Source organism: Saccostrea echinata, unplaced genomic scaffold (assembly GCF_033153115.1).
Source record: "Saccostrea echinata isolate AGI-Se365-2 ecotype Australia unplaced genomic scaffold, CSIRO_AGI_Sech_v1 ptg000047l, whole genome shotgun sequence".
NCBI lineage: Eukaryota > Metazoa > Mollusca > Bivalvia > Ostreida > Ostreidae > Saccostrea > Saccostrea echinata.
Window position 1 is genome coordinate 1978868 of NW_026889796.1, and position 23037 is coordinate 2001904.

Genomic DNA, 23037 nt, shown 5'->3' on the forward strand with positions numbered 1-23037 from the left:
TCCTGTAAGTCAACCATGCAAATGTGTGCTGGATAGGATACAAATAAACAGTACTTACATGCTACAATAAACATGGATCAGGAAGCATAATGTTTGACCCAAAGCACTTAGAACACACTATTTATTCAATATGCCCAAAATGCAATCAGGATGGCCGGTTTTAGTCAAAGTGGTTATTTTGGGAAGGGAAGCTACTGGTAAAACTAGCCTTATTACACAGTATGCAGAAGGAGTGTTTCTAGAGGGAAACATACCTGTAAGTTTTATATTTTTTTCTGTTTGTATAGGAAATATAGATTGTGACATCATATTTCTACTTTAAAATTTGAAGAGATTATCATTCCTAATACTTCTGATAAAACTACTATAGTATTATATGTTATACTTTCATGTAAATAAGTTGAATCTCATTCGTCGAGAAACATTTGTTAAAAAACACTATTACCCGCTGAATAACGAAGCCACGCCCTCCAGCGTAGCAACAGTCAACATTGCTTGACGACGGGTGATATTCCAATAAATATTGACTGCGCAGAATTTATGCGCGCAAAGTTCACTGTACATTCAGTATAATATTATAAATATTGCATGTAGTTGAGTGTAACATTGAAAATTTTCACCCCAAGAAAACCATTGTCAACCGAGGCTGCGCCTCGGTTGACAATGGTTTTCTTGGGGTGAAAGTTTTCAATGTTACACTCAACTACATGCAATATTTATATAATATAATATTTTAAAAATACTCTGAAGTCTTATGCAAAATCATTTTCTTTGTTGCACTTTTTTTTTTTTTGAAAAGGACAAATGGAGACTTCATATTTTACCTTGTCCTCTCGAACTCGTTTCCCCTTGTAAAATATTGAATTGTAAAGGAAAAATCATTCATCAACTCTTCTGACTTTAGGATATATATTTCTCCAAGCGATGTGAGGAAAAAGACTTTCTTTGCCCCCCAAAACGCATCATTAATCTCCCCACTAATATTTATTATTAGAATTCGTCTGAAATATAGAATACGCTGGGCATTCGAATTCCAGCCTCGTTCGAAGCATTTTCAGTTTGAAAGGGGGGGGGGGCTTATTAAAAATTCCTTAACAAACAATAAAGATGAAAAAAGGTCATCAGATGTTATCATTGAGCTTATTTTTTTTTTAACTATTGTATGGTATATATTGGTATAACCCCCCCCCCCCCCATTTTTTCCGGTTCCTACGGGCCGGAATTCTTCTGAACAGTGGCATAGTGATCTAACTCTGGATGTTTATGTCTTCGAGTGTATTTTTTTTATTTGGCGGAAGTAAATGTTGGTGCACTTAAGTTATTCTGACATTTCCTGGATTTGAGTATCCAAAACTTCGTTACCAAGGAAATATGATAGGAAATCGCGATGAACGCGTAATTATCAAAGGTACAGATAGAGAGTAAATACATGTATTACATATCACAATACAATGGCGACGTCGGGGACGTTAAGCTGTTCTTTCAAGGTTGTGACTTTGGGAAAGTGTGCCGCAGGAAAGACTTGCCTTGTCACTAGGTATGCGTGTGGACAATACGCCGAACAAAGTGAAAGTGTAAGTCATTTTCCGTTCACGCATTATAGTGAAAACAGTCACTGTGACTGTTCTGAATACTTTACGCTACATGATATAAAGAACAGGGTCACAGGGACTTCGGACTTTATATACATTTATAAATCTTTTTTTTTACTTTGAAAAAGTGCAGAAATTATACATCGATATATAATTGGTATTTAATAGGAATGGACTCTTTTTTCTTTGCATTCCCCAGTATTTCTTCTTTTCAATGGAAAGCATCATTAACAACAATGGTTTAGTTAATGGGTATTGCCAGCTTTGTGACAGACAGAGATTACAATAATAATGTATGAAACTTCCTGGCATCAGAGATAGAAAGCGAAGGAAATGTCTGCAGTTTTCTGTCCAAATCTTATTTACATTTGTATAGATTGTTATGACTGCTCTATTAATGGTATTCCAAGACACCTGTGTGATACAAAAATAATTGAGAATATTATCAATTGTGATTTTTTGAAACTTTGTATATTTATTACATCCGTTCCACCTCTTCAGATGAATTGGAAATGGCATCTGTGACGTAAATATGATTTGATAATTATCAATATTTTGATGATGCACGTAACATTTCCGCGTATAGATCGACATCTTTCCGATAACCCCATTACTTGATATGATAATTCCCTAGCAAGATCTATCTTGTAAGAGACTTCACTGAATTTATTCGACAAATAGACCGATCAGAGATCATTCGAAATGTGAATATAATTTGTCAAAATTGGAAGTATAGACGAATGACAGCTGAAAGCGAAATACTTAAACCACTGTCAAGCACAGCTGAAAACATTTGTTTATTTTTACATACATGTATTATATACATTTCCTTCTCAAGACCGAGGTCGCAATGTACGTACTGTAGTTGCTTTTTTGACCATTTTTATGAAAGCCTTGATTCTTTTAATTCGGTTGAAAGTGTGATGCTAATGGTTATACATTCATATATCACAACCTAATTTAAAATTCATTATTGAGAAGGTAAAAATAATGTTTCCACTTTTTTGGCATAATCACTTTTAAAAGTCTTACATTAATGAAACAATTTTATCAGTAATGACTTGCAAAGTCACCATTAATGCTAGATAATATCTACAGTGGATTTTATTTCATTAGTGGTACATTTTACTTCAAAGGGTCTTTAATATTTCATGGCTTCGTAAATGGAAGGCAAAGTCAGACAAATACTTGAAGTTCGACGTTGAACCACCATTCAAAATTTTTAAACAAAAGTGATTCTTTTTTTATTTTAATTTTTCACATCTTTGAAGGGGATAAATATGTCATGGTAACTATATAGTAATCAGTAAGAATTCTCGTTTGCATTAACAATTGGTGTTTCCTATTATTGAGCAAAACAATAGTTGCTTTTGCAAAATCACAACGATATTGATATTTTTCAATATATATTTTGTTAAAGTAAATGCAGCTGCATGCACTTGTGATTTGTAAGACCTCTCCTAATTAGGTAGACATAAAATCTAGTTTCTTCTTTTATTAACGAACCAAACTTGGGAACGATTCCGTTATTTTTAGCAGTTTATATAATGTAATCTTAAATTCAATATAAATGAAACTCGTCAATGGCCATCTGTAAAATTTTGTTGTTAAAAACATTCATATTGTACACAAAAACACTCTGAAGTTGATGTTAAAAAGACGCTTGAGTTTCTGATTGACATTATCTTTATAGATATCTATGTATGTTTTTGGAGATAAAGTCTTCCAACAATCTGTTGGAATTCCCATGGGTACTAATTGCGCCCCGTTTTTGCAGATTTATTTTTATATTCATATGAAGCAGAATTTATTTAATAACTTCTATATGAAAAGAGGAAGTCCCTTGCTGTGACCTTCAATTCGACATTTAGATATATTGACGTTGTATTAATTAGCAAGATTCATTTTCATTCTTACATTGATTCGCTATATCCCTTTAAACTAGAAATGAAAGACACCACATAGTCTGATACATCTGTTTCATATTTTGATATTTTTCTAGAATAAGTTGATGATAGAAGGATATCAACAGTCTCGTTTAAAGACTATATTTCCCAAAATCTATGGTCGATACAATGACACAATGACCTTGTTAGTAAATACAATCTATCGTTAAGTCGAATGTTGACTGACGTTTTTCATTCAAGTTGTTAGGCCATTATTTTCACACTGAAATGTATACGAATTTTTTCCGTTTGCCCGATCATGACAAGGAGCACACGGCGTGTGTGACCGGTTGGCAGGGGATGCTCACTCCTCCATGGCACCTGATCCCACCTCTGGTGTTTTTAGAGGTTAGTGGTTGATCTGCTCACAGTTTGTATTGTTAAATGGACTTGGAAGCTTGATTACTGTTCGTTAAGTTCATATTTCATACACAGCTGTTGTAGTTAAGAGTCCAGGGTTTTCCCCACACTTCATATAAAAAGTATAATTTACCAGTACATTGCTTTTTGTATACAGTGAAATCGTATTTACCAATTAGAATTTTATTACTCTAAAATTGCACAGGTATATTTTCCGTATTGTTTATTAACTAAATATGTCTTTTAGATATACTCATATAAAATGAAAACACACCAAGCTTCCGCTTTAATTGTGCACTTAGTAATGTAAGTGAAAGTAAACTTAAAAGTCATTGAGGTCCACCAGTCACAGTAAAGGTATTAAATATGTCTAGGAGTGCCTTACACTTCCTGAATATCCTTTTGGCTTCCAGACAACTCTGCTACTGTCTGTTTGTGTTAAGAGGTTTCAAACATCTCTCAAGCATGCAGCATTCTAACTCAAGTTAAATTTTACATTTTCCCTATAATCCCCTAGTGACACTTCATAAAGACGTTACACATTATGCATTGTCATAATTGTTGTATATAATATGTTTTATTTTTAACGTTTTTTCAGAAAGGCAATTTTTTTTTCTCAATCGTCAACATGGAAAAAAGATTATTGCAATTGCACCCTGTACCTTATTGTGCATGAACAAGAACTTTCGTTCATTCGCTCTGCTATTTTTTGTATTTTTAAATGGGGAAATCAAATTGTATCGATATTTTGATACACGTCCCTTCATAAACAAGGAAATTTTGAATGAAACAAATTGTTAAATGTGTCTCATTCGGTGTTTCATTCATATGTGATAAATCCCCGTCCATGAGGGATTTACCATCTGACCCACTCAATATATGAATGGATTTCGATTGTTTAAAATAGAAATTGAGGATGTAAAGAAAAAAATTAAACGTTAATTGTTGTTGACACTATCTGACCCACTCAATGTATGAATGAATTTCGATTAATTAAAATAGAAACTGAGGATGTAAAGAAAAAAATTAGCTAAACAAACACGACTTTGGAGTTTGTTTTCTTGTGTGTTTTGTTTATTTGTTTGTTTGGGTTGAGTTTTACTGCCCTTTATATTTTTTAAAGATCACTATCGCTATATTTTGTACATAACAAACATCATGGTGATTTTAAGTTTACCTCGTAGAAGTCGAGATGATATGCTATACTCCAAGCGTTGCAGTCGACGTCCAAGCTAAAGTTTAAGAAGCAAGTACAACCCTAAATAACAATAAGTCGTACCTGGACCAAACTTGCATGGAGATGTTTCAGGAGTGTGCACTTACCAGACTAGCTTCGGATGCTGGATCTGACCTACATTTTCCAGATGAGTCACCAGGCTAAAGTTTATGGAGTAATTCCAATCCGAAGTAAAGATAATCCCAATGGTAACCAAGCATCTAGGGATTTATCATATCCTGTTAGGCTTTTTGCAGATGACACATCTCTTTATGCACATGAAGTAATTGAGGATGATTAGGTCTGCAAATTAATTAAACGAAGATCTTCGAAAAAATCTAGCAGTGGTCCAGTACTTGGGCAGTATAGAATTCAAACCATTTATATGCTAGCAGAAAAATATGTCTTAATTTGGCAAATAGGCCAACATTTCAAAATGTTGAAACACATACTCATTTAGAAAGAAGATTCCAACAGGATAGTAATTGGAAAAGCATATACATGTATTTGCACTTGATATTCATGCCAAAATATGTAACCGATAAAATATCCTAAGAATGTTAATAAAAGCATAAGAGGGATTCATTGATTAGAATTTATTTTGATTTTGTTCCTCCTGTTTTTGACTACTGAGATATTGTTTGGGATAATTGTGGAATGTTCAGATAAAGATCAAAAATCACTTAAAGATGTTCAAGTTGCAGCTGATTTAATATCAAAAGGCGTAAGGATGAATTCATCAAGATCAATGATTTATGAAGCGCTTGAATGGTATGAATTTAGAAATTAGAAGGAAAAAAAAATAAACTTGCATTATTTTATGAAATAGTCTATAGATTAGCTCCCCTGTGGTTGCATCACTTACTACAGTCATGCTTTTTACCACATAATACTCATCCATACACATGTGAAAAAAAAATATAAAAGCCATGTCTCTTCTGGAGCAAAATTTATGTCCAAAGTTAAAGTTTTTGATAAGCAGGTCATTTCTAGGTCAGGTCATGAAGTAAAAAATGTTAGTTCTTTCTGAGAGATGTTTTCATAAGTAATATTAGAATATGAAAGCCTTATCTTCCCTCATTCAAATGTTATTAACAATTTAAGAAAAAATTGAAAAAGACTGTAGGTTAAACTTACAGTCAAGGTCACGAGGTCAAAAATCAGAGTTCATTCGGAAAGGTCTTAAAGCAGGTAATGCACATGTAAAATTAAAGATAATCTTCTCTCATTTAAAAGTTAGCAATGTTAAAATTTTTGAAAATTAGGTTAAATTTCAAGGTCATGGGGTTAAATATCGGAGTACATTTGGAAACGTTTTCTCATAGGTAATGCTTCAAATATGAATGCCCAATCTTCTCTGTTTCAAAAGTTAGCAACAATGATTTTTTTTTTAAATAAATCCAAACTTTAAGGTCATGAAGTCAAAATTGATAGTTCTTGCTGAAGGAGTTGTCACATTTAGTATCACCAGTGTAATTTTTTTTTTAAATTAAGGTCAGACTTAAAGATCAAGGTGAGAGGGCCAAAAAATCATTGCATTTTTGGAAACATCTTGTCACAGGTAATACACATGTCAAATATGAACGCCATATCTTCCCTCGTTTCAAAGTTATGGCCAATATATAATTTTTTGAAATTATGAACAAGAAGTTCTCTGTTAAATTGTAGAATTTGTAAAATGGGACCAAAGTTCCAGTCTCAGGTTCTTCCGAGTTTGTCATAGCCAGAGAAGCACATGATGCTGAGGTGACCGGCAAGGCCCATATGTCTCTTGTTATGATGATACGCGTAGTCTCACGTTCGTAAGGAAATGTTTCAGGGTTTTTTTTTTTTTTTCATAAAAGTGAAAGTGTTTTTAAAAAAGGACCAATTTTACTTCTAGCAATTGATCAGTACATTGCCATATACATGTATTTATATATAATAAAAAAAATGAAAGGTTTTTTTTTTGGGGGGGGGGTGGTTTGGGGTCATGCAATGTTTGTAAATGGGCTTTTAAAATTAATCAGTACCTGTCTCATAGAAATTGAAGTTTAGAATAAAAATGTGTTAAATATAAACAGTGACGTATGATACACACGCCATCTCCAACTTATCTTTTTTCTTTCACCTGTATTTTTCATCGTTTTAAAAGAATCAGAGCATTCCCAACGTTATACTTCAATACTTAAAACTGCAAAACCAAATGCTTTAGAAAAGGTGGTACTAGTGCTCGGAGGCAAGGAGCACACCGGTAATAGTAACCATCATAAAAAGGTAAGATTAGTGAACAAAACTTCCTGGATATCAAAAAACTTCCTCCTATAGGGTTTATATTATCCTTTGCTAACAACCGGTTAGTCCAAATGTGTTATGGATATCTACGCATGAGTTTGAGTATGCTGTTGTACGTAGTATGTTACTCGGACAATTCATCACCATTATCTTTCCATTTAAGTTTTCCAATTCCGGGTAGGAATTTCCTAGTTATTTTATGAATAAAAACTGTCGACATAAGAGCAACACAATTATTGTTTATCATATTTCAGAAAATCCTATGTTAATTTCCTGAACTAGAAACAGACTGCATTGTTGACATCCTCTTGATCTAAACAAATAAAAACAAAGTGTTCCTGGGATCAGTTATTTAGTTGTAATTTTATGTGTTACACGTATTTAAAAGATATACATTTATGGGAAAATCTGATGAAATCGAGAATCCCGTAAAGGTTGTGTTGCTAGGATATACCTACGCTGGGAAAACTTGCCTTGTGGCGAGGTTCACCCATAACAGATTTTACCATGCAGAAGCTGTAAGTCTGTCTTTATATTTACAAATACCGGTATATTCAAATTATTCACTGTTGAAAAAAAAGCTGGCATGTCCAGAAAACGCTGAGTAGAATTGAATAAATTTTACGTTTAAGAAATGTTTTGCAGAATAATTCATAAAGAAGTTAAACTAAGTAACGTTAGGAGAAAGTTATTTTTAGAGATATACACGTGTTGATATCATCGTATTTTGTTTGTCGATTGTTTTTCTTACCTAGGATATCTTTCATTTGAAATATTAAGTATTTATCATCTCATACCATAGCAATTATATAGACAGTAGGACTGTGAAGACTGATGAAATTAGAAAACTAGTTAAAAGTTATTTATGCGAACAGACACACAGACAGTGCAATTAGAGTGTGGTATTCTCCATGTAGATGCAAACTGTGTTACATGTATTATTAGAGTTTCAAATCAAATATCAAATCAGAATTCATTTTGAGATAGCCACAATTGTGATTTGATCGCTTGACTCCAACGAAAGATAAATATGTAACGAGCAACGGATTTGACTCTCAAAAGTTCAGGAAATGCAATGAAAACCACTTAAATAAAGTACATCAATGTATGAAATTAGAATTCTTACCCTCCCTCGAGTCCTCATGATGTTGCTAAAATTACAGAACTCAAAGAGATGCAAAATTCTCCCTGTGTGTTTGTGTGTTTTGTTGTGGGTTTCATATATTGATACATCCTACACACATGCTGTACGTATATTCTTTGTGTTCACAATACTTCGTTGTTTGTGTTATAACAATACTTCATTGTGAATGATCATGATTAGAATCTCAAAAAAGTTTTGATTTCGATGATCGATATTGACATGGTTAGTACGAATAGAAATTTCTTCAAAACGCTTCTCCTCATACAGTTTTGATCTGATTTCGATGTACCTTGTAGATTGCACTAAGCTACATAATTTATCAGTTTTTGATTTTATTGAAGGGTGTTACCATGGTTACTGAAATAGAGATTTTCTATAAAATACTTTCAGAATGCTACTACTCGTGCAGGTTTGATTTGTTTTCAGTATAATTTGGCACACTAGTTTATTGCACTAAGGTACATGTACATAATTTTATTTATCGGTCTTTGATTTCGATGAACAGTGTTGTCATGGTTACTAGAAATAAATTTGTGTAAAATACTTTCAAAATCCTACTCTTCCTACAGTTTTGGTTTGATTTCAATATAACTTTGCACATTAGTAGATTACAGTGAGATACATAATTCTGTCTTTCTATTTTTGAGAATTAATGCCATGGTTTTTAAATAAAGAAATTTCTGTTAAAGTCTTTCTAAAAGCTACTCCTCCTACAGTTTTGGATTGATTGCAGGATTACTTGCCACACAAGTAGTCTAAGATACGTAATTCTCTTTAATTGTTTTTTATTTCAAAGAACAGTGCAGCTATGGTTACTAAAATTGAAATTTCTGTGAAATACTCTAAAATACTATAATTCCTCCTACAGTTTTGGCCTGACTTTAATTAAAAATTAAGTCTTAATTATAGATTGTTTCCAAAATCATTAACTTTTGAGATACTTGTAGAATTTACCTTCTCAACTTTCTGTGAAATATTGTGTTTTTAGAAATGGAAATGCTAAACTTCCAGTTGAGACAGGTAGATGGTATAGTATTGCAAGAGGAAAAAAAAGAATTTTCATTTGTGTTTATGTAATGAAATTGGATATGAATTCCACTACCTATTTAATTGCACTGCTCCATGCATGAAGAATTCTAGACTAGCAAGTTTGTCCAACTTTATTATAAAAATCCTAGTTTTTTTTAAGTGTGAGTATATTTTAAAATAGATAAAATATCAAATGATCAAACGATGCAGACATATTGAGATTATAATTGACAGAGATGGCTTTCTCGGTTTATGAATAAATTATTTTTTTTCTCTAATATTTTTTCTCGCGCATGGATTATTGTGAATGTGTCTTCTTTGTAATATCCCCTCTACAATAGTTACAGTTTATGAGAATAAACTATAGTCCTGGATAATCTGAATAAACAAGAATACTGTTATTATGGAGAATTTCCCACTTACTCAGTTTGTGGATAACACAATAGACTGAGTTTTGAACATTTCCGTTTGACAATTGTTTTCTACATTTCACCTGCTTAATGGCATCAAACCCATTATTATAACAAAATTGCTTTCCAAGTAGGTCATTGGTAAGTGCTCATAAGTATGACGTCACATCCGTGATGCATTACTCTCATACATTTATATCGAAGTGATCTAATACAAATTTTGCGTAGGTGTATGCTATTATGCAGATATGCATGAAGAACATGGATTTAATTGTTAAGCTATGCAGACATATTGAGATCATAATTAGATACAATCATATATACATCTATGCCTGGATTTATTCACACCATTTCACCCCAGCATCGCAACAATAGCAGGACAAAGTTTCACAAAGAAATATTACCTGGAAGCTATGCCTCAATCCTAACATCTAAAAAATAGTTCAAAGTAGTAGAGCTACAGTTTCAACAGAGACTTCTTGTTGTACCAGAAACACTTGGCCTGAAATATGTGAACATAAAACGTTGTGTTTTTTTTAATTTATTTATTTTTATTTAATATTTATTTATTATTTAACGTTTTCAATTCGAATTTTCACCATGACTTTTAAGGTCATATTGGATTTGATATAGTATGTCATCAAAGTATGTTAACATATCAGTTGAATGATAACAGGTGATAATTTTTCACTGATAAAACAATGTTTTTGATGTGGTATACCCACATGTAAATTAACTTATATTTAGAGACGTATGTACTTTCGTTTTATGAAGAAGTCAGTACAACTAACGATGAATTTTTCCCAAAACAATGAGTGCGATTTTGCATTGAAAGTCGTAATTATAGGCGCAACAAATGCCGGTAAAACATGTTTGGTGAGACGGTATATTCACAATACTTTTGTGGACAACACGTCACAGGTGAGCTTGTGATTCATACTTACACATCCATTGCTGTGCACTAAAAGTGATTTTATGAAGAAGTTTCGACATTTAAAGTCAGTTTAATGTGTATATTTTTCTTTGGATTGCTCTCAGTAAATTACGAAGTGAATATTTTGCATGTACCCAAAGAGATTATAAAAGGCAGCATGGTATTGTATTGGTATACACTTAAGCTTGGCACAAGTGAAAGATATTCTATGTGTATATATTTCTGCTCAGAGAATTTTGTTGATCTTTAATGTTCACTGAGACGTGATAAAAATAAAAGACATTCAGAATGACGTTCTGAGTACCTCTCCATACAAGTAAAGAAACGAGGGCCCCGAAAGGGACCGGGGCTGATTACTTTTAAGAAAAGAGAGGTGTAAGGATATTGGCCCCCTGAAGATCCAGTTTTTAATGCTGACATTGTTTGGGTTTATATGATATTGAAGTGTTTTTATTAGTGTTCAGTATACATTTAATTACATAGGTTCCGGCATTACACAGACAGTTTTTTAAATACTATTTCGATATCAGCCTGGGTAGCTGTTCTTCACTGTGGAACACAAGACACCGAGGTAAAGGATACCGGGCTCAATACTCAATATCCAGTTTTCCAGCAGTTTTCTGTTTAAAATATAATTAATTTTATTACATTTTGCTCTGGAGGGAGAATTTTATATAAAATAAAAAGTATTCTCCATGTGAATTTATTCCCTAAAAATTAGGTCGCTCGAACTTGACCCAATTATAGTTATATATGGACTACAAATTATTCCAATGAAAAAGAATAATTATGTTTGACCTTGAATAAAGTTTCTATGCCAAAGTTGAAGAATAAGGGATGTATATTTCTCTCGTCTTGACCCAGTTATAGTTATATTTTGACGAAGTATTACTATGGAAAAAGATGTGTGACTTTAAACAAAGTTTCTTTGCCAAAGGTCAAGATCAAAGGATGTGTTGATCTCCTTCCTTGACGTAATTGTAGTCATATTTGGACTGCAGAGCATTCCTCAGACAAAAAGAGTCTATGCATTAAAAATAGTCTTATTGCCAAAGTAAAAGAGAAAATTCACTGTCATTTTTTCCCGAATTCTTTATTCATGAACACAGATCTTATTTGTTCTTTACCCTAAAAAATTCTGTATTAAAAGTAGGCGCAGTGACATTAACCCCAAAACGATAACTTAAAGGTGAATGTTAAGATTAATTTTGATTTAATTTCCTTGTCTTGTGTATAAATTGGTACCTTTTTTATATGTCATTAGTTCACTTACGGGAGTTTTAAGGAAAAATTTGGTCGAAGACGCTGAGGAGAAATTATCTTGAAGGTCATAGTCGATCTTTGTGCAAGCATTTATAATTTTTTTTTTTTTTTTTTTTTTTTTTTTTTTTGAATAACAAATGAAAATCATATCTAGTTAAGTATTCTGCTAAAATTGTCATATTGATATTGTAACATTTTTCAATGTTCATTGTTAAGATACCCTCAGGTGAAACATTTCACGATTATTGAACGTCTGCATAAATTGTTGTATACATATGATATATCAACCTTCCTGTACATTTTATCGTCTCATCTCCACTTGCTGAAATTTAAACAATGTCCTACTTGTGCCAAAGGAGTGTTAAAAAGTAGAGGTGACTTTCAAAAGTCATATGCATGGCCGTAGGAACCGGGGGGGGGGGGGGGCGTGCCCCCCCCAATAATTTTGCGGATATATGGATTACTATAGTAACATAGATACTCTATGCTTGTGCCCCCTCAATAAAACGCCTGATGACCTTTTTTTTTGTTTTGTTTCGTTTTTTTTTTTTTTGTTTTTGTTTTTGTTTTTTTTTTGTTTTTTTTTTGTTTTTTTTTTTGCTTGTCAGGAAATTTTTGGTAGTGCCCCCTCAACTGTCAACTGAAAAATGTTTGGCTGTGCCCCCCCCCCCCAACTTAAATTGCTTCCTACGGGCCTGATATGTAGTCATATATAGCATTTTACTTTGTCTTTTGATTAATAAATTCCTTTCACTTTGTTAAGAGAGAAATTCCCATTGATGAAACTACGTCAAAGGGTAATGCATCTACCATAGAAAGAAACTATTTTCTTAGAAGTTTTTAATGCTGTGTCGCAAGGGAAATAAATCATTTTTTTGAAGTTTGATTGAAGGGGAATGTTTGAAGAGTCAAACCACAATATCTGAGAATAAATGAATACTTTGTTTGAAATTGGTTTGTTGATTGAAATTCATTACCACATTTTCTGAGGGGAAACACACTTTGTGAAACAGAAAATCCATAATTCAAATCAATCGTGTTTGTACATGTTTTATTTAACTGATACCTTACAATAACGATCGTAATTCTTAATGAGACACCAATACTATCTTTGAAATGGGGCAATTAATTACCAAAATATTTTTTCATTTAAATTTTCATCATGGACAACATCTTGTGAACAATTGAGATAAAGAGAAAAGGAAAAAAATTCTATTTTACGCACTTTATCATGGGAAAAAAGTAATGCTACATGTTTATACCCATGATGACCATGATGCTGAATCCAAAAATCCCTTTTCTCCATAATGATATGATATTGATATGTATTCTACTGACAACTTCAGTCCGTCATTTTATATTTTTTTAAATTATCGAATAAGTCTACTTAATATCTTTTAAAAAAGAAATACGATTTATCTTTGAGCAACTACTTTAGATTTACGATGAATTTAAGAAAATAAATCTAGTATCCCTAGGCCAAGTTCTGTATTTTTTTTCTTTTCGTTTTTCTCTAAAAGAGCTATATCGGCTTTCCAGCTTACTTCTCCCAAAGCAAAAAGATTTCTTTTATCTTACTTTCACTGTTGTCGGTATAAGACCTTTACGAATAAAAGAAGTGTTGCAATGCAAAAATAAATCACAAAAAATACAAAAAAGAAAGAGTCAATAGCCTTTGTACTCATTTCTTCAGTTTTGCAAGAGGATTGAGAACTTTGACTCGTATTACTGCTTTCCCGAATCATTTCATGAGGAGGTAACTTTAATTCTGCAACGCTGGTCTCTCGAAATTTTTGGGGCTTGATTTTCCGAATATTGGCCCATGCTTTCGGTATCTTTTTAAAATATTTCATCATGGGATTTTTTCTGGTGTGATGGCTGTTGATGCTATACGTAGTGGCAACAGTAATTAGGGTGCTGTAGATAAGCATGACCATCAAATACATACAGAAGATGGAAGTTGTATTGCTAGTTTGCGGCATTTTGTCAGCAATCAACGTCATGTAGACAGCAAAGCTCAGAAGAACAGTCATTGCAAAGGACATACGTTCTCCACTGTCCACCGGAAGTTTGAAAACTATCACGTTCACAAGACCCAGAAAGACAACTGGTGATACTACACTCATCATGTGAAATAGCATTCGCCTTTCCAAATCGATGGTAATCACAACGCGTTCAACATTTTTTGTGTCTAAGAATTCTACTTCAGACTGAATATTTCCAACAATCCATTCTCCATTAGTTTCAAAATTTACAATATCTACCTCAGGTAATACCATTCGTAGTTTTGAGGCTGACATTAAGGTGGATAGATAAATTTTACAATGATGGATATCATTCGGATAAAAAGTAATGTCTGACGTGCACGTTGTTGTCAAGACTTCCATGAAAAACAACCGAGCTTGTCCATTACTAGAAAAATCAACCTCTTTTGTTTCTGGATCTCCTTTGTAGATACGGAATTTCTCTGCACAGTTCAAAAGATAGAGATTTGGAGACCAAATGCGAGATAGTGGAAAGTTCAATTCGCTGATATTTCTATTAGATTGTGGATCCCAAGATAAAATTTCGTCTTTCCACTGCAAAGTTATAGCTGTTACTAATGTCATATGACCATCCACAACATCGAATTTGTTGAGAGCTTTGAGACTTATATCCATTTCTAGCTTAATTATTTCGCTTTGGTTTCTTTTCGGAATAATATACCTTGAATAGCCATCAAGTAATGATTTTGTCATATTTAAAACATCATTATAATCTTTACAAAAAATTCCAGACAGAATACTGACCAGCATAAAACATTTCAATATTGCAGTTCCAAGTACTTCCATCTTCATTGAACAACAGCAATTACAGATTGAATGTATCGCACTTTCGTTGGGGAATTTATGGAGCTACTACCATTGATCAACTAGGAATGAAATCAATAATAATAATAATATGTAATATATCACAGTGAAATCATTAAGATACTTATGGCCTAAATTATGGATTTATTTGATTTGTATGTATATATTGTTGTACAGGGTGTGTAACTTTTGGTTGTCCATCTGTGAAGTAATGAAATCAGCAATTAAGGAATTTTAAATACCCTCAAACTTCATCAATAATAAAGTGGCTATTAATGCTATATCTTGTCACAGTATATCATTATAATCAATCATACTTTTTGAAGAGAAATATGAAAATTTTGAATGTATTTCTGCAATATATGATTGGAAACGCAGCGCATCAAATCTATCAAAAATTGATCAATAAATACATTTTTAAAAAATCATAGGTATGATTTGCTGTTTGAAATGTGCTTTGAAAATGCTGATAGATAGAGGGATGATTATCTGTTTTGTTTTTGTTTTGTTTTTTTATTCTGATATATCTTTGTAAATCAATGCTATTTTTGAAATTTGTAACATTCACCTTCAAATAGATAAATTTAAGAGAAATTTAAATGATGTGTATTTTTTTAAATAGCGACTGTTTGTTCCGTTATGAGCAGATAGTAAGCTATTGTTTCAAAAGACAAAAAAAATATCAAATCATATGTAGAAATTGTGGCACAAATAAATTTTAATTTATTAACAATATTTTATTGTAATCTGTAGCTGTCCCTCAATTACATCTTCTCTAGCCAAGGGTTTCTGATCCGCTACTCTCCTCACAAACCCTTGGATTTTTGAGGAGAGAAGCGGATCGAAAAACCCTTGGCTAGCGAAGATGTCATTACGAGTGCACATGTAGTTAAGAAGAGTGTTGTGTAATTTTGTTTTGTTTTTTTCAAGAAATGTTCACATTAACTATTGTAGAAATTTTTTTTTTGGTCAAACTTTTAATAAATTCTGTTTCATAATGCGTTTTCTCACTAAAAAGCATACTGATAGAAAATGAAACGAAAATTATTGTTACATGTTTGTCAAATATTTTATTTGTGTAAGTTTATAGAATGCAACTTTAATTAATACATCAATTAATGCTCGTACGACTCGTATTGATTTATTAATGAAGTAAATTAGATCTGGCCGTGTCATAAAGATTTCCGATACATTGAACTTTGTGAACTGTAACTAGAGTTAATGAAAGGAACCATTGTCATAAAAACCTACCTCTGTACCTTATTATTTATGGTTTTTAACTATATTATTCGTTTTGAAGTACTTATTTAATTAAAAATTAAGTAAATATTTTATTATAGTGACATATGTAAATATATAAATACAATAGTAATTACAATAGAAACAGATATACATTACACCCAGCCCATTCTTAAGCGTATATGACATATTGACATTTTCTAAAGAGAGGAAGATTGATTAAATTTGTACAAATATTTCTGTCTTACTCAAAAGAATGAATTTCAGAAATTTACAATTTGTCTTTGATTATTTTTCATTTAAGTGTTAAAATTTTTAGCTAGATCTACATTTCTATTTAAATTTACATTATGAAAGAAAGTTTCTCGGATGTTTTCGGAAAACTTGCAATACGTTGTAATGATATACATGTATGTAATATTAATAGTACTGATATGAAATATTTCTAACTACATAAATTGTGAATGAGATTTCCAAATTATAAGCGCCATATTATTAATTAATTGATAAATTAAACACATGGTAATAATTTAATGCATGTACATGTATATGGTTAGTGTTGCCAACGTGTCCGATTAAAAGTTTTCTTAAGTTCTCTTGCGCTTATCATTATTCCATCATTAATGTTTAATCTACATATTTAGAGTGGGAAAATAGGTATTTTTAAGCATATCAAGAAAAAGATAGCAGGCTAAAATGGATTTGTCGGGAAAAGATTTAAGTGTTGAATCGCTGTTATTATGTTTTGCAGACTATCGGTGCAGCATTTGTCTCTAAAAAGATACAAGCTCTTGGGAAGAGGGTAACGCTAAATATATGGGTAAGTCACGTGATCTTTATTAACTCTATTAATAAACTTCATTTTATGAAGTAACTGAAAAAGACTTTTTAATACCATTGCATTTTTTTCACTAATGGTGTGGTTTTGAAAAATTGCAGGACACAGCTGGTAGTGAAAGGTATCAGTCCATGACTAAAATGTATTACAGAGGGGCACGTGCAGCCATTTTATGTTACGATCTGACAGATAAATCTAGTTTTGATAAAATTAGATATTGGGTAGGGGAGTTACAAGAGAATGAACAGGTAAAACTTTGTACAAAAAGATTTGAAATGAATGAACGTCCTCGATTTACTATAGAAAATCACGAATGTTGGCTGACCCCTACCACATTGTATGGCTTTGTTCTTTGTATACTCATGAATTTCAGCGATAAAATTTGTTGAATCTTATGATTTAGATATCAATTAATGATCTGAGATGAAAAATTATGCTTAATTTGATTCTTCATTTTTTCACATTTTACCGGGGCCCATAAGTGCACTCGTTCTTTGTTATCTGTCGTTGGCGTTGTTGTCGTCGTAATTTTTTTTTTTTACAATTTCATCTTCTCCAGAGCAACTGGGCCAATTTCAACCAAACTTGGAACAGAGTATCCTTGGGTAAGGGAATCCAAGTTTATTCAAATGAAGGGCCAAATAAGGGGAAATAATTAAGAAAATATAAAAATTGGTAGGGTCATTTAAAAATCTTCTTCTCGAGAACCACTGGGACAAAAAAGATGAAACTTATATGAAAGCTTGACATAGTGTAGATTTAAGTTTATTCAAATCATGACCCCAGTGGCTAGGATGGGGCCATTATGGGCGATTCAAGTTTAACATGGCTATAAATAGGAAAAATATTTATAAATTTTTTTCTTAAGAACAGCAAAGTCATGATCAGTCATATTTATATGGAAGCATTAACAGGAAGTGTATATTCAGGTTTGTTCAAATCATAATCCCATGGGAAAGGGTGGGACCACTATCAAAGTTTTACATAGGAATAAAAAGGAAAAAAAAATCAAAATTCTTTTCCCAGGAACAGCAAAGTCATGATTAGCCATATTTATTTGAAAACATCCTCACATAGTGTAGATTCAAATTTATTTTCAAATCATGAACTCTGGGAGTAGGGAGAGTCTACAGTTTTACATTGGAATATTTTGTTTGTTTGTTTAACGTCCCTTTCGAGAATGTTTCACTCATATAAAGACACCACCACTTGCCGGTGGAGGGCTTCAAATTATAGACCTGTACTTGGCTCTTAGGGCCATTGAGTAGTGAGGGATCTTTTTCGTGCTAGCACCCACTGCGACACGGGACCTTGGTTTATACGGTCTCATCTGAGGGACTGGTCTCTTTGTCCCACATGCAGTGGGATTCGAATCAAACTGCGACGTAAGGATCAACTCATTACACCACGACTCTAGAGCGAATGCTCTAACCACTGCGCCACGCAGGCGACACAAAGGCATATATATGAAAAATAATCGGATGAAGAAAAAGAAGGGTCATAGTTACTCAGGTGAGCGTTGAGGCTCATGGGCGTCTTGTTTGAAATGTACCAAAAGTGTCATGGACAAGTTTTGCATTGTCGGATAGTAAATATTAAGTAAATACTGACTTTCTGTAAGATGCTCAGTATGTGCAATTTTTAAAGTTGTTTCAGAAGATTTTTATTTTCTAACTAAAGTTATATTGCATTCTGATGTTTGTAAACAAAATGTAGAATTTATAAATAAATTATTTTAAAAAAACTATAACAAATAGTTCTGTTTACATCACAGTTTTGCCGAATGTATATATGTGGAACAAAGAAAGATTTGATTGACAATGATCCAAAGACGAGAGCAGTATCTGCTGATGAGGCCCAAGTGATAGCACAAGGTATTCTGACACGTGTGTTCAGTGCGTTTATAAATGAGTTTATTTTGCTGCATAAAAACTTACAGTATGTGAATAAATGTAGCGTTGATGCCTCAAAATAATGGCTTACGATAAATTGTATTTGTATTATGTATTGACCATATATGAAAAAGGAATAATTTCCGGATTGCTTGTGTTAAAAAACAGACTTGCAAACAAAAGTAGTAGTTTAAGTGTATTAGGTTTATGAAGAATTACAAATGTACTTAGTGTTTGTTGACTACATCACAATCCAATCATCACGCTAGCTTAATTGGTTGATGACAACATCACATCTACAATCTTTAAACAAGATTTATTACCATGGTCATTTCAGACTTGCAAACGGACTTTTTTGAAACATCGAGTTTAACTGGAGAGAATGTAGGTAAGGTAAAATAATAATAGATTAGTTTTATAAACGTTCAGTATTCATTTACTTTTTTCAAAATGTATAAAGTATTTGACATATACTTATTTTGTTTAAGGTAATTTAATTAATTAATTAAATAATTAAAATTACTTTTCATTTTTTTTAAAGAGGCTGTATTTCAACGTATAGGAGAGGATTATATAAGGAACATGCATAGCTATCCAGAAAATCAACCCAAAACACAAGGTACTGTATCCTCTAAACGTCCCTTTCACCTGTATTTTCTGACAGTGAAAGAATGCATAAGCTCGGTTCATATAAATAAACGTGGAGAATCGTAAAATTCCTTTTTTTAAACAAATTAAAATACTTTTAACCTTTATCAAGCTATGTATTACAACCTTAGTTGTATGGTTTAGAATTTGATACAACTTTTAAACCTTGTATGCTCTGTAGCTTTGGTAAATCATTTTTGATTTTTCTTAAACACGTCTCGAGTCTTTCCATTTGTAAAGAAATCACGTCGCAGTTTGAGAAAACAAATCTCACTCACCATAATAACAATTTTAACTGCATTTGTAAATATTTTTAGGATAAAATTAATTGTAATTAAATCAAAGATCTGAATATAATCAAACGACACTGAAGCTCAATTCAGTAGACTAAACAGAATTTAAATAACTTGACGTTTAAACTTATACATTCTAAAATTATAATGATCAGGATTTGCATTTACAACCAGAATTGTAACGATTTGTTATTTAAACTCACATCTCTTAGACATATAAACAAACACAGTTGTTATTTATTTTATTCTTTTGAGAAATAAAGCTAGGGTGAATCTTTTCACGATCATTTGTCAGCGATCATTTACTTGAATATCCTGTGTTCCCTTTCATTATAATCATTAACTATTTGCTAACAAAAGATAGATATATGAATCAATATTTCTTTAACAGAATGTTACCTAAAATGTTAATCACATTACTTATTTTTCCTAGTAAAGTTTATTCTGAAATTCAGATTTCTTAAAAATATATTGACAAACAATAAGCATGTTTTATAAAATAACTCACATTTACCGATATTGCAAGTAGTCTGGGAAATCTATACCTTGATATTTGCCCTGTAGATATATTTTCCCTGCATTCATTTTGGAATTTATTACAGATAACACCCAAGAGTCATTTCATGTACACCAGAAAGAGAATACACAACCCTCTTCGTCATGTATGTCGTGTTTTAAAAGGTGAGAAAATTTGAAAATTTGTGTATTATAGATTTAAAATCAAAAAAATAAAATAAAGTGTTTGAAGACGACTTTTAAAAGGATGGAGAACACATTGATCTGCTAAAGCTGTTGATTGACACCTGACCCATAGCTTTTCGAAATGAACTCAGCTGTGTCATCATCTTTGAATTTCAAACACTGTTTTAGCAGATGATATCTAGTTAGCCCACTTGTACAGTACAAATTTTTATTTTATTTTTGTATATTTTAATAAGAGATTAAACTGATTCTCATAAAGGTGCATGCAAGTTAAGGGTCTTTGTTCACATATTCTTTCAAAGAAATTATTTCTTCAAGGAAGTCTGATTTATTTCATTTTATTCTTTAAATCTGAATATACAATTAATTTATATTATTAAAAAACTGATATGTTTTGATACTCAACAAAAGAATGAATTTTCACGAGTGTATTAGTCACTCAGGTCTTATAACATTTCATCATAACTTCTTATATCTTATGTAAAACATTTTGTTTATTTCTAAATTTTCCATGGCTATGTTGTTGTTGTTGTTTTTTTTTGTACTAAATCAATGATTTATATAAACGTTTGTATTTAAATTAATACAAATTTTCAAAACATTGAAACCCTTTCTTCTTTCTACTTTAACATTGCCATATGACTTGTATTTACAGGTGAAAGTAAAGGATGAAACGATAAATGTTTTATTTATGGAGATGAAAGATGTGAACTTGAGTGAAGTGTTCAAGGATAGTGAATGTATGGGAAATAACCGTAATGATTATATGTCTATTGAGCTTGTTAATTATTTTTTATATTCTCTTTGTCTGTCTTTGTAAATAAATTTCAAACAACTGTATTTTCTTGGGGATAAACTGAAATGCTTCAAAAACACAATGTACAAAAAAAATTATTTTTCTTTAATTTCGATGCATCTGAAAGATATATAGTCTGTGTACGTGTGGAATAATATGGTATTTCAGGCAGAATAGTAAATGTGCGATATTTTTAGTGGTCTAGGTGTTTGAAGTATTGTTTTATTTAATGTTTTTAAACAAATGAACAAATTCTTTAAGCAGTCTGTGATTAATAAATATGATTGAACATATTTTATGTAATAAAATTTTGAAAGGTTCGTTAATTATGAAGAGGCTTGTTGTAGTTATAATGTTATATTATAGTTTAAAACGTTACATTGAAATATTGTGCGAATCGTTTTATGGACATTTATGTCAACGGGTTAACAGGTGTTTAAAAAGCAGTCAGTATATCGGGTCTCAATAGCTCAGTGGTTAGAGACCTTACACGGTACGCCAGAGGCCCCGAGATCGAGTCCCGATTGAGCATTGATTCTTCACTACCTGTAACATTTAGTTGAATACCATCTGGAAAATGCGTCTTCAATACAACGCAGCTACGAAAAAATGGACAAAATATGTCACTATTTATAAGGGAAACACGACTACGGAACACTCCAAGCAACAGTAGTATGAGGCGTATCGGGTCTACATCGTTTTTTCCCTTTGTTTTTTGTTTTTTATTTGAAACTATTTTCGTTTTTTTAAATGTTAAGCTTTCTAAAATAATAAGAATTATGTTTGATTTCATTCTTTGTGGAGCTTGAGGCTTTTCACAAAAAATGTACTTTTAGTTATTCCTTTTTATATTTAAAATGATGTTGTATTTAATTGATCGTGAAATATGTGCTTTTCAAGTATTGGTTCCTACAAAGAGTACATGCTTGTTGTTTTTTCTGAACTGAGCACTAGCTTGAGTGTAAAACGTTTTAAAGCTCTAATTAAATGCTAGTCTATTTTGTATCACTACTGTTTTAATATTTTTTTTCATGAAGTATTCAAAAATAAAAGGAAAAACTATGTTCTTTCTGTTAATGTTCCTGAACATAAGCTAAAATGAACTTTTCTCTCTGTTTTCCTATTTTCATCACACAATCACCAGCCTAATATTTAGACATTTTTGCACCTTGCATAAACTGTAACAGAGAACGAGAAAACATAATCTCTTTTACGCTTACATTTCTTCTTCATGATGTTTTACAATATATATATATATATATATATATATATATATATATATATATATATATATATATCGTAAGCAAGGTTTTTTGACTTGCTTAGATGACCAAGCGGTCTAGCTCGCTGTTCCTGTACTGCTAGGAGACAGATTCCATAGGTGAAGAGTTAAACCCCGGATTGGTGCGGTAGTGAATTTCTTTATGTATTGAATTTCTCTGTGCTTTCTATATTAATGTTTCTTCACTAAGGGCAGTTATGTTAGTTTAAGAGTTATTGTAAATTAACTGTGCTTTAAAAATAAAATTAATGTCATTACAATGTGTATCGGTAACGATCCTCATATAAAACAAAGGCCAAATAACTGTGCAATAATATATTAGTTTTGTTA

At 31.8% G+C, this 23037-nt stretch overlaps 1 protein-coding gene across 4 annotated transcripts; it reads left to right on the plus strand.

Annotated features, from left to right (window-relative positions):
* The first annotated feature begins 1436 nt into the window (after positions 1–1436).
* LOC133203027 (ras-related protein Rab-24-like) lies at positions 1437–22487 on the plus strand. 4 transcript variants are annotated; one of them, XM_061338883.1, is made up of 8 exons: positions 1437–1574; positions 17008–17076; positions 17196–17342; positions 18869–18968; positions 19324–19374; positions 19528–19605; positions 20530–20608; positions 21285–22487. In XM_061338883.1, the coding sequence occupies exons 1-8, from the start codon at positions 1452–1454 to the stop codon at positions 21286–21288; spliced, it is 651 nt and encodes a 216-aa protein (XP_061194867.1). In that variant the 5' UTR covers positions 1437–1451; the 3' UTR covers positions 21289–22487. The 4 variants fall into 4 exon arrangements, with proteins under 4 accessions (XP_061194867.1, XP_061194869.1, XP_061194865.1 ...); XM_061338885.1 differs by lacking the exon at positions 1437–1574 and adding an exon at positions 7779–7906; XM_061338881.1 differs by lacking the exon at positions 1437–1574 and adding an exon at positions 10760–10892.
* Positions 22488–23037: the final 550 nt, after the last annotated feature.